This window comes from Chlorocebus sabaeus, chromosome 21, assembly GCF_047675955.1.
Source record: "Chlorocebus sabaeus isolate Y175 chromosome 21, mChlSab1.0.hap1, whole genome shotgun sequence".
Classification (NCBI taxonomy): domain Eukaryota; kingdom Metazoa; phylum Chordata; class Mammalia; order Primates; family Cercopithecidae; genus Chlorocebus; species Chlorocebus sabaeus.
This window is the reverse complement of record NC_132924.1, coordinates 47851959-47864665: the sequence shown is the minus strand read 5'-3', so window position 1 is coordinate 47864665 and position 12707 is coordinate 47851959. Positions and strand designations below refer to the sequence as shown.

Here is a 12707-nt window from a genome sequence, read left to right as displayed (position 1 = left end):
TTTGCTATAATCACGATTTTCATAGCATGTTTTCTCAAACCATAAGTATAATTTTAATACAACCAAATGAATTAAAAATGTTCGCCCCCATAGAAGCATAAATAAAATTTTAGAATGAAAGTAAATAAGAATATTGGAGTCTATATGCAAAAAAGGCCCTACCTTACATATGAATCCATAAACAACAGCTACGGTATATACACTTTTAATTGAAAATTCTAAAATCATTGATATTTCTGTAAAGATATCCACTAGTCTAATCAAATTCTCCTCTTAAACTACACTTTCCATAAACTGTTTTTTTTTTTTTTTAAGTATATCAAAGTGAGTCTCATGTATTAAAAAAAGAAGTCCTAAAAGTACTAGTTGAGCTCTGAATACACTGGGTGAAATTTTCTACTATCATGTCCAACTATTACCATCTTTTTGAAAGTTGAGTTTTGCAATTCTTAGTAGAATTGCTTAATACGTACATTTGCCTTCTTTATATTTTTTCCACCATCGCTTTTACCCAATTTATATATTTTTTGTAACTCTATTTCCTCTCTTCTCCATACCAAAAAGCAACTGGAAAACAGCTTACTCACTTCTTATTTTTAAATTTTAGTTTTTGTTTTCTAAGATTCCAAGTAATAAACATCCAAATGACCTTCTCCTCTGTAATGTTTTCTCATTATAAGCTCTGAAAAGGTTGCATGATAGACAAAGTGGCTCATTTTAGAAATCCCTATGATCTGGCAAGATTCTGTAACTTCTGGCAATATATTTCTTTCCTGGTTATATAAAGACAAGTTGACTCATTTTTACAATTGTTCTTTTGAGTAATGGACTTATTTTATACATTGTTCTTACCTAGTAAGTAATAATCAACTAGCAAATGATAAGATCACATAGTAACTCATATTAACACCAAAAGAAATGTATTAAAAAATAAAATCTGGATTAGACCACTGATTTCACTGTTATTACTGTTATTATCATACCTTCTGTTTTTCTCTCTCATGACATAGTATTTTCCTGGGGGCTGGGGAAGGATTTGAATAATCTAAAGGCTTGATGTGATTACCAGACATTTTAGTGGAATAGATGAACTTTAATATAGCAAACTTTCAAAATTATTTATGCAGAATAAGGGGAAAATATCTCAGTGGTAAATAAAAACGAACTCTAGTACTTTCAAATCCTAGCTCCCTCAGCAGAACTCTATTGTTCCTGAGTAAATCAATTAGAATCTTCGCTACACAGTCTTCCTCCATGTGGTGTTCTGAATAACAGCTCTGCCCCCATCCCTTATATCCATGTCCTAATCCCTGGGACCTGTGAATAATTATCTAGCCAAAGGGACTTGGCACACATCATTAAGTTAAGGATCTTGAGATGGGGAGATTGTCCTGGGTTATCTGAGCATCCCCTAAATGTAATCACAAGCGTCCTTATAAGAGGCAGGAAGGAAATTTGAGTGTAGCAGAAGAATATGTGACCATGGAAGCAGAGATTGAAGTGATGTAGACAGGAGCCAAGGAATGCCAGCAGACTTTAGAAGTGAAAGCTGGAAGAATCTCCCATGGAGCCTCCGGAAGGAACCAGAACGAACGACATCTTGGTTTTAGTCTCTTAAGGCTTCTTTTGAACTTCTGCCTCCAGAACTATAAGATAAATTTGTGTAAATTACTGAAGTTTTGGTGATTGGTTATAGCATCTACAGGAAACTAAACCTCCAAGATCCTTCTGTGATTTGAGAAAAATGTTCTGCACTGTCAGCCTTGTGGATTTTTATTTTGAAGCACTTTTCATGGACTTAAGAAAAATTATTTTTCCTTAGTTATTTGAGATATAAAAGTGTTTGTTGCAATTAATCTATTGGGTATTAGCAGGTCATCATCAAGAGACAGCAAACAGCAGTGAAGATAAAAGCTGAGAGAAGACATTACATCATTAACGAATGATTTCTATGTTTGAGTAGCCAATTCAAAGAGAAATTCAAAACACAAGAATCTTGCAGAAATCAGCTGCCAGATTTATTAATCTACCTGAAAATAAAAACATAAAAACACAACCAAAAAGTGGAATAAAAACAGAACTTAAAAAATTTTAGATACATTTTCCAAAAGAGTTTATAATGTAATATTTTCAACCCTTCTGTACTGGAAATACACTTAATGTTGGTCAATTATGTATTTAGTTCAGTGAGTCACTACCTTAAATAGCAAAACATATAGTTTGTCCTTAAATATTATATAATTAATACCATTTCTGCTATTGATCTCTTGTGGTAACGCATGGCCCAATTCTTCCTCACTGACTGACTAAAACTAGACTATTAAAAAGAAGAAAAAGGAGAAAAGGGAAAAGGAAAAAAACAAAAGAACAAAAATGAATCCTCAATACAGTTTTCCTTCAGAATATATTTTAAAGACTCACTTACATTTTCTCCTTCAATTTCACCAAATCTCAATTATATATCTCAATTCTCTTTCCAATAAAACTTTCACTGAATATTTTAACATCTGTTTTTATTCTAAGTGCTGTAGATGGCCACATAAGCATAGTGGGGGGAAAAGGTTCTGATTTTTAAGGCATAGTTTTCTTTTTTAGGCCCATAATGGGCCAAAATAATACATGATGTATATGAACAACAATCACTGAAATCGCAGGTTACATACATATTTTGAAATTGGAGTATTTTTTTGTAGGATTAAATGTGAAGAGTAGCAATTTTGGTGTTTGGGTTTCTCGATAACTGCTCCATTTAGAGAAATGAGCTGCGATCTGTGTAGTTTTGGAAAATGGAGAGCTGGGGGGATCATCTTTAAACAATCTTTTCCATGCTCATCATGAAATGCTTTTATAATAGGTTTATTTTGACTTTGTGTTGGAACTTTTTTTTTCTTTTTTTGCATTTTGCTATAGACTCTTTAAAAAAGTTGTTCTTCTGGGATATTATTGATAGACAGAACAAAATTCATGTCCCTTGCTTGAATATTTTAGAAAGCTATTCAGATATCCTATATCCCCATTGACTCATGTTTTTTTCAAGGTGAATGAAACAACATACCCTGCTTTCAATATTTTCTCCAAATGCAAAACAAAAACAAAACAAAAAACTTTTAAACTTTAAATCTTCTTTCAAACAATCCAATCACATTTACAGAAGTGTCCAAAAAGAGATGATGGATACTATCAGTGCCAGCACTATGTCATACAGCAACTTCCTCATATTCTTTGACAGTTTGTAAATAATTTTCCATATCACCAAAAGTTACAAAAGGTTCCACAGTTTCCCTTAGCAAGCTGAAGCTTACTCTTCATTTGTCAATGTGCATAAAAGCTGCTTATAGCATAGCATGGCGTAAGCTATTTTTTAAGCAATAAATGGTTTGAGTCATCTATTTTGTCCTGAAATGCTATCTGTAGTTAACTGCACTGCTTATAAATGGTCATAGTAAATTCAGCATGAAAGAGAATATTACAGAAAAGACAGCAGCAGAAGCATTAGCATTATCTAATATTTATATATGTTATCAACATAACACAGCAGTAAAAGGTTTAAATGCATATCAATGGGTACCATGTCTAAAAATTACTATAGTACCTATTTAGTGTATTGGATATTTTCCTTAAAGAGTGCTTGCTGTAACTAGAACAGCATAATATGTGATTTAGTACAGTTAATTCTTATTGATTAAATAATGTATTTATGTACTGAAGAAAGTGAAAAGGAGACAGATATTTTTTGCTTCATTTTGATTCCAGATTTAACATCTAAATGAAGGTTCCAAAGGACCATGACATGTCATTATTTAACTGAAATGGGCTTCAAAATATTTAAAAGACAGTATGATTTGTATCTAAACAGCAAGGTGGCACCAGATACACATAATGCTACTGGCCTATGACTCAGTTTGGAGCCAGAGTCCAAAATTGTGCCCCTCATTTACAGTCATGGTGATTATTCAACTTCAGAGAGAATTACCCATTTTATGGTTATCCTCTGCAAGTCATATATAAAGCAAAACAAAACAACAAACAGCAAATGCATCGCTAAATACCTTTTTACAAGAGGTGCAAAAAACAGTCATTTCTAACAATTAAACTGTCATTTACAGTAGATTGGGGTTTTTTTGTACACCTGCAGAGACTCATAAATGATAGAGGAAAATGCCCAAGGCAAATAGTCTCCAAGTGGATATTTACACAACGTGAAATTAACTGTACCATAGACACCCAGAGAAAATAAACATTATCTTATGTTGTTATGAAATCAAATAGACATGATATAGTTTCATCATACTCAAAACTTGTAGGACCCCATCCCAAGCCTAAGTAAAAAGTAATCCCCAAATCCCTCTGCCCATTCACCCATTAGCTTCCTGTTACACAGAATAAATGTTTAGATTACTCCCACCCACCCTCAAATAAAGTGCACAGTCCATGGCAGACCATAGAATAATGCAACAGGAAAAGCCCCTTTTTGTGTATTATTATTTAAAAATAAAATACAAACAACAGAAATAAAACAAAGATGCCGCGATTCTCTGTATCTTGCAGAAAAAAGGAAAAGCGCAAAAACGCCCTGCTTGACTGTCACTTGTGTTAATACACGTAGCCTTCGTTGTAGGGATGGGGGTTGCAGCAGCCCCCTTCCGGCATGTAGGCCATGCTCTCATCAAAGTGAGAGAGAGGCACTGTGTCCTCCTCGTTGATGTGACGTTCCATGTCTGTCTTCAGCAGTGGGCGCTGGTTATCTGGAAAGGCCATGGAGAAAAGGGCTTCTGGGTCACACACAAATTTGTAGACATATCTCTCTCCAGCCACCTGATGATAACATGGAAGAGAAAAACCCATCCTCACCATCGCCAGATGGGGAAGGACAGGGAAGGAAAAAAACAAAAACGTGGTTTAATATACCAGAAAGGATGGGTAACTCTGGCCCCAAAAAAGCAAACAACTAATAGCAAATACACATACAAAAAAAAAAAAAAAAGTCTCTACTTTGTGGAATAAACTACAGTTCAGTCAAGGGAAATGCAAAATGTTGATCTTGAATAATAATAGTTAATTCCAGAGATAGCTAGGAAGCACAGGAATTTGCTTGTTTTAATACAGAGGTAAACTTACATTGTTGTTTTGAAAAAAGTCATTATTTTATGCAGGCATTTCATATTGAAAGTTTTTTTCTGCATTTTGAAAGGGAGTATCTACAAATCTGTACTTTTAAGGTATAATCTCCCTTTTAATATTACATATCTGAAATGGTATAGAAACTAGATTCAAAATTTAAAAGAAAAATGTGCTTTATTCCCAGTAAGACTAGAGTAGTAATTCACTGATTCACAGAGTAAACTGATTCTTTACTTTTTTTCTTTTTGGCACTATGTGTTTTCACAAAGGAAAAAAAAGAAAAGAAAAGAAAAAGAAAGAAAAGGAAGGAAGGATACATAGCCTCATATAAATGAAAGATGGATCAAAAGGACAGTATCCTGGGTACATCACTTTTAAAAATGAAGGCAAGATGCATTAGACAGAGTTAAGGATGTGTGTAAAGTGTCAAATTGAAGTAAGAGGTGTAAAAAAGTGAAAGGAATTTAAAATACACAATGCCTAGGGAGGAAATGAGAAAAAGAAATGTGACAACTGCCTGGAATAAAGAAGTAGCATAATTTATAGGGTATGACATACCCCAAACTTAAATTCTGAAGAGTAATGCTTTCCTAGAAAATTATAAACAACTGAGTGAGATGAATACGCCTCTTGTTAATAGACAATGCTGAGATGCTCTCAAAACCCAGGGCGGGTGGGTGGATGGATACAGTTCTTTGTATTAACTTTGATAGTCACTTTGTATGGGTGTGTAGAAGTATGACATTTTAGAAAACTGAAGGTGACAGGATACCTCCATGTCCCTGTACATCAACAAAGGCATTTGCTAGTTGATTTTTGATGTGGGGCAACAGTGTGTTCCTGGGTTATAAAGTATCGCTGTATCTTTGGGGGAAAAGGAACAGTTGCCAATGAACACTGCTGCTCTGAATTCAAATTTAGAACTTTTTTTTTTCTTTTGCCTTAAATGTAAGTAAGAGGAACCACTTTAGAGAATTCAAACAATCTGAATGTTCCTAGGTTTGAAAGAAAGAACAGTTAGTAGTTTTTATGAATTTGGACCTGTTTCTTAGACTACCTCTCAGTGGCTTTTCCCGTGAAATGGAGACAGGAATGGCGCCTTAGAAAGCCCGTTGCGAGATTGGGATGGAAGTCTCCAGCACAGAGCACTGTGGCATAAACAGAGGAGTCTGGCATACATTTATTTACGTTATTCCTTCATACAAAGAAAATTAAGATCTTAAAGGTGAAGTGATGAAATGACCATAAACATAAAAATAGGCACTGTCAGGAACAAAGCTGAGATAATAAATCCTAGTTTTCCTTTATTTTTTATTTGTTCAAAGTATATGGAGAAAAAATAAAATAAAATAAATGGCCTGCATACCTCTGAGTGTTTTATAACATGTTTTGTTTTGTTTGGGGCTGTGGAGGAAGAGACATTTGCTTTAAGTACTGGACTTCCTTTGACGGGTTGCTATTGGCTATACTTAGAAATGATGTAATAAATGAATTAAAATGTGTAACATGCAATCAAGCTTATACAATCTCTTAAAGACTCTGCCTTTCCTCACTGCTTCCTTCTGTATTCCTTTTGAATAAACATTTTTAGGGCTACTACTTCATTTACTGGACTATGTTAAATGCTACTGAGTCTAGAACAAGGGATGATAACCAACCAAAGGAAATGATGTCTTCCATTAATAGTAATACTACACTAACATGGAAAATGCTGTACATTAAGTATAGCCAAACTGCAACACTGAGACAGACAGAAAAAACGGAAATTTTTCCAGGGAGATAAATCAAAAGTAAACAAGGAGATAGCTTTAGAGCTGTGCTTTCAATGGCTGGATATTTAAATTATGTTTTATCTCATAAAATTTCAGAAGTAATATGCGGATACTGAAGGATAAATTAGAAATTAACAATTAAGTTAAAACAAAGGGTCGGCCGGGCGCGGTGGCTCAAGCCTGTAATCCCAGCACTTTGGGAGGCCGAGACGGGCGGATCACGAGGTCAGGAGATCGAGACCATCCTGGCTAACACAGTGAAACCCCGTCTCTACTAAAAAATACAAAAAAAAATAGCCGGGCGAGGTGGCGGGCGCCTGTAGTCCCAGCTACTCGGGAGGCTGAGGCAGGAGAATGGCGTGAACCCGGGAGGCGGAGCTTGCAGTGAGCTGAGATCCGGCCACTGCACTCCAGCCTGGGTGACAGAGCGAGACTCCGTCTCCAAAAAAAAAAACACAAAGGGTCTACAATTATATCATTTATATCATCCAGAATATAATCACCATTAACATATTGGTATATATTGTTCTAGGCATTTCCAAATTTTGAAATAGAAGTACACATAGGCATTGTCTGTAAGGTAAATATACACTATTCTATTGTTTCTTACTTCTTCCGTAATTACTAAAATTAATTACCAGTTGTCAATTTTTTTAACATGTTTAGATGTAAGTTCTTTTTTTCTCTAATCTTCTAATTTTTTATGTCACATACACCACATATGCCCACAAAGTTTTAAGTTAATGAACAAATATGGCCATATAAATATTTTCTCCTACTTGTTAAAATACATAATTCAACATCATAGTTTTTGCTATTTAAAAAAGAACAGCATAGTTTTCCTCTGAATGACTCTACTAGAATTTACTTGAACATCAGAATGTTACACATGTGAGAATGTGATTAGCTGGGTGCAGTGAAGAAAACCTGTAGTTCCAGCTACTTAGGAGGCTGAGGCAAGAGGATTGCCGGAGCCCAGGAGTTCAGAGTCAGCCTGGGCAACATAGCGAGATTCCTTCCCTAAATAAGTAAATAAATGTAATTTTAAAAATAAAGAATATGAGTGATGCATTGGGGGAGTCGGTGTGTGGCAAGAAACAGTAAGAAGAATGCAAATGAGAAGGGTAAATACAGTCATAAAAATTGTAAGGGGCCTTGATCGTTATGCTAGTTACAAGTTCTGTAGACTTGAACTACTGCATGTCCATTAAACAGCTTGCCCTTTCCTTCCTTCCTTCCTTTCCTCCCTCCCTCCCTCCTTCCTTCCTTCTTTTTTTGAAACAAAGTCTTGGCTCTGTTGTCCACGCTGGAGTGCAGTGGCATGATCTTGGCTCACTGCAAGCTCCGCCTCCCGGATTCATGTCATTGTCCTGCCGCAGCCTCCTAAGTACAGGACTACAGGCACTCGCCACCATGCCCGGCTAATTTTTTTGTATTTTTTGGTAGAGACGGGGTTTCACCATGTTAGCCAGGATGGTCTCGATCTCCTGACCTTGTGATCTGCCTACCTCAGCCTCTCAAAGTGCTGGGATTACAGGCGTGAGCCACCACGCCCGGCCAACAGCTTGCCCTTTCTTACATTATACAGTGACACCCCAAAAGGTCTATCACATTGCACTTTCCTATATTTGCTGATTAATGAGTTGTAAATAGTTTCCTCTGACAGTTACAGCCTAATGGGGAAAAACGTGAGGAGCAACAACACTTTAATCCATCATTCAGTATCTATGCCACCATTATTTGGTAGCATTTTGCTTTATTAATTCATTAAAAGAAAACACACATAAATGTGATATGGGGTACAAGGATGAATAAAGAGGAATATGGAAGTGGTGATACTAGTAACAAGTTTGAACACATTTGAGAATATTTAAGGCCAGGCATGACAGCCTAGACATACCCTGTCTACCACTGTATGTAAAAGCTGAGGTGTAATTAGGGGTCTCATAATAATTTTTAGTTCTCTGCACATGCTCCCTTTAATAAGAGACTTGATGGTCAAGAGAGATACACCAAATATGCCTTGGTTTACACTGACTTCAGGAGATGAGATGCACTGAAGCTGCCCTTTATTGGAGACTCTTACTGTGCCAGTTACAATGTAAAGTATCTCAAGTACATTATTTCATTTAGTAATCACAGCAACTTTAATGAGGTAAGAATATCACCATTTACTAGGAAAATAATCTGTTCAAGAATGTTATCTGGTGAGAGGCTAGCATTCAAACCTAATTCCTGACTGCCTTATCTGTTACTACTGTGCAATACTGCCCAGGGACACTGCTGAGCACCATCTGTGACAGCCCAGGTGATGTGCCCCTGCATTAGGAGGATGGTGGTGAAAAAAAAGGAATGGAACGTATTTGAAGGATCTGACTACAAAAAAGTAGTTGAGAGAAAGGGAGGAATTAGAAATGACCCCAAGGTTGCGATGAGAAAGACAGGAGGAGCAGGTAGTGAACAGTTACACATTTTGAAGGCATGATTCAGAAAACAGGAAGCAACTAAAACTGGAAGTCAGCCTTTTCTTTTAAGGATCATGGAAGTTCTAACATCTGAGCCAGCAAATTCTACAGCATTAAGGTAATAAGCCTCTTGTTAATAGACAATGTTCGAGGAAAGTCAACAGTGCTATTTTTCGCTGCTCTAATAAGCTTCATGTAGCAACTGGTCTAGTTTTTCTCAGTATAACTATGGTGACATAAAAATATGCCACAATCTATAACATGTAACTATGTTTACAAACCCTAAAATAAACAAACAATACAAAATAAAACTATAACATTCACAATAGGTAAATCATAAACTTGGTTCATAGTCAAAGCAATTAGATTTCTGTAAACATGCAAAGCTAAAGGGTGTAATAAAAACAAATATCCATGTTTTATCTTCATTCATTTATTTATTCCTTTCTTCAAAAATTTTATATTTTAAGTGTAATTCACTTGTTTTATCTCTACTCTTTTTTAAAAAGTTACTTTTGGCCCCGTGCATTGGCTCATGCTTGTAATCCTAGCCCCTTGGAGGCCAAGGCAGGCAGATCACCTGAGGTCAGAGTTCAAGACCAGCCTGGCCAATATGGAGAAACACCATCTCTACCAAAAAGAAAAAAATGAGCTGGGCGTGGTGGTGCGCGTCTCTAGTCCCAGCAACTCAGGAGGCTGAGGCAGGAGAATTGCTTGAACCTGGGAGACAGAGGTTGCAGTGAACCAAGATTACACCACTGCACTCCAACCTAAACAACAGAGCTAGAATCTGTCTCAAAACAAACAAACACACAAAAAACTACTTTCAAATATTGTGGGAAGCTCATTTGAAATAAAATATATTGAACTTCCACCAACCAAATAAGATCAAATATTCACTTTTTAATGAATGGTTTAGGATGTCAAACTATCAGATGATAAAACTAAGCAAGATTTGAGGCAAGGAAAAAAATATTTTTACAAATGAGAAAAAGAAATGTCTGTTTTAAGAATCAAAACAAGAAAAAAGTACAAATTTATTCTAAGACTCTTTATTGCTACAAACAAAAGCATTTCAAAATTATATAATTGTGGACAACGCACAATAAAAACTTCTGAAGATAGATGTGATATTAATACTAAAACAACCTTTTTTAACCATGTGCAGCAAAGTAGGACCTTCCAGAAAGCCTATTATTTTGTATATAACATCGCTGCACATTTGTCTACAATGTCTATGCATTTATACTCAGAAAGGCTTGTAATACCAAAACCAAGAGCTAAGCATTTGTTAAAATGAGTGAACACCTTGCTTCAGCAATGCAATGATATGTGGCGTTTAAAGTATGACGTGCAGATTAATGTGCAACATTTCAATGAATTTTAATGCTGTATTAGCTGCTCACCTTTTGCATAATTCCTTTCTCATAGTAATAGCGGAGTGAACGGCTAAGTTTATCATAGTTCATAGCTGGCCTGTTTTTCTGAATGCCCCAACGTCGGGCCACCTGCCGCCAAAACAGAATTACATTGTAGTGTTAAGTATTAACTTATCAGCATATTTCATAAAAATTAATTAACTAATTACTTCCAAACCCACAAAAATGTCCAAGTCAAGGATATAAGCAAAGTAGAAAAAGCTATCGTAATCTGGATTTCCCGTGTCCTGGTTTGCTTTTGTTTTTGTTTTTTTTGGTTTTTTTTTTTTTTGAGATGGAGTCTTGCTCTGTCACCCAGACTGGGAGTGCAGTGGTGCAATCTTGGCTTACTTCAACCTCCGCCTCCTGGGTTCAAGCAATTCTACTACCTCAGCCTTCTGAGCAGCTGAGATTACAGGTGGGCCCCACCATGCCCGGCTAATTTTTATAATTTTAGTAGAGATGGGGTTTCACCATGTTGGCCAGGCTGGTCTCGAACTCCTGACCTCAGGTGATCCACCCACCTTGGCCTCCCAATACAGGCGTGAGTCACTGCGCCTGGCCTGGTTTGCATTTTAAACCAGGCATGCAGTGATCCTACTGAAGCACCACAATGGAATTATTTGTCACTATTGTTTTGGATACAAAATTAAATGGAAATAAGGAAATGTTTTCACAACAGGAATGAACAAGTTACAGTTCACCAAAATAAGGCATGTTTTTCATTCTGAGATATACTGTCTGTTTTATCCTTCTTGATTTTTCAGACAAAAACTATGGATAAAGAGCAGCTTAGTGATCTCCTTGTAAAGGTGTTTTACTGAGGTTATGATAAGTCAAAGGAAAAACGATACCCTGCTCAATACTATGTGAAAGAGTGAACAAGTGACAATGTGTGTAGCAGAGGAAACAGTATACAAATTAATAAACTGACTGCAAATACTTTTTATTGCCTAAAGCAGCAGCAGAATAAAACTGTGGGCAATATTAAACTGATGAATTAAGCATTCATTTAGAGAACAGTAATTGGATGCTAAAAATAAGAAGGAAGTGGAAAAGGTCACCATGTATATGAGTCTGCAAACAAAAATCTCTAAAGCAGAATGTCTACTCTGTTGTTTAGTAAAAAATCTCAGAGCTTTTTATTACGTGGCTTTGGAGGAGCAATGTATCTAAGAGTTCTTCAATAGAGTTTTTAAAAAATCCTCTCTCCTCAATGTATATATATCCCTACCTCATCACCACCCCAGGCTAGCCAAAGCAGTATACAGAATAGTGTAGCTTGCTTTTGCTACCCCAGCTAAAGTCACTCTCTCATTAATTTCCACTTTTTATTAGTCTGAGCAGAAACTGCAGCTGCCATGCAAACCTAGGCAACTGCAAGAGGACATTATCTAATAGGGCTAGGGAGTGCCTTCATTTCCATAAAATTCCAAGTTGTTGCTATGTCACATATACTAAAATAGAATGCTTTTCAAAGAGATCATTCTGTCTCTCTTCGCTTTATTAGTAATAACCTTTCTCCAGAGCTGTTTTTTTTTTTTCTTTTAAAAATACCGATCCTAGCTATTTTCTCTCTCGGTAATTTTTATTCTCTGAGTGAAGACATAAAGTACTTTAATGACATACATCAGTATGCTTTTTTAAGAGTAGAGAGATGTGATGTAACAGGGACAACATCATATATCCCAGCAGATAATCACAGTGGCAGGTACATCTTAATTTTCCAAATATAAACTTCATTTTAATGTAAATCTTCTGAGCAACAGTGAATTGAAAAGGGGGTGGGGGGCCTGAAGGGGGAAGCAATAAGAAATGAAAGCATTTTCTAAAGAATATTTCATTCAAAAACCTAACTATGGACATCAGTGAACTTTTAATAGGCATAGCAGCCGAACAACATGCAAACCTGGAGGGGATGTGAAAATAAA

The 12707-nt window shown here is 36.1% G+C and overlaps 1 protein-coding gene across 4 annotated transcripts in view; it reads right to left on the bottom strand.

Annotated features, from left to right (window-relative positions):
- Positions 1-265: 265 nt before the first annotated feature.
- ETV1 (ETS variant transcription factor 1) overlaps positions 266-12707 on the bottom strand; it is a 99344-nt gene continuing 86902 nt past the window's right edge. For all 4 annotated transcript variants that reach the window (XM_073009092.1, XM_073009091.1, XM_073009090.1 and 1 more), the window contains 2 exons: positions 10765-10866; positions 266-4815 (listed from right to left, as the gene is read on the bottom strand). In XM_073009092.1, the coding sequence (XP_072865193.1) occupies positions 4594-4815; positions 10765-10866 (324 nt within the window). In that variant the 3' untranslated portion in view covers positions 266-4593. The remainder of the gene's footprint in view (positions 4816-10764; positions 10867-12707) is intronic.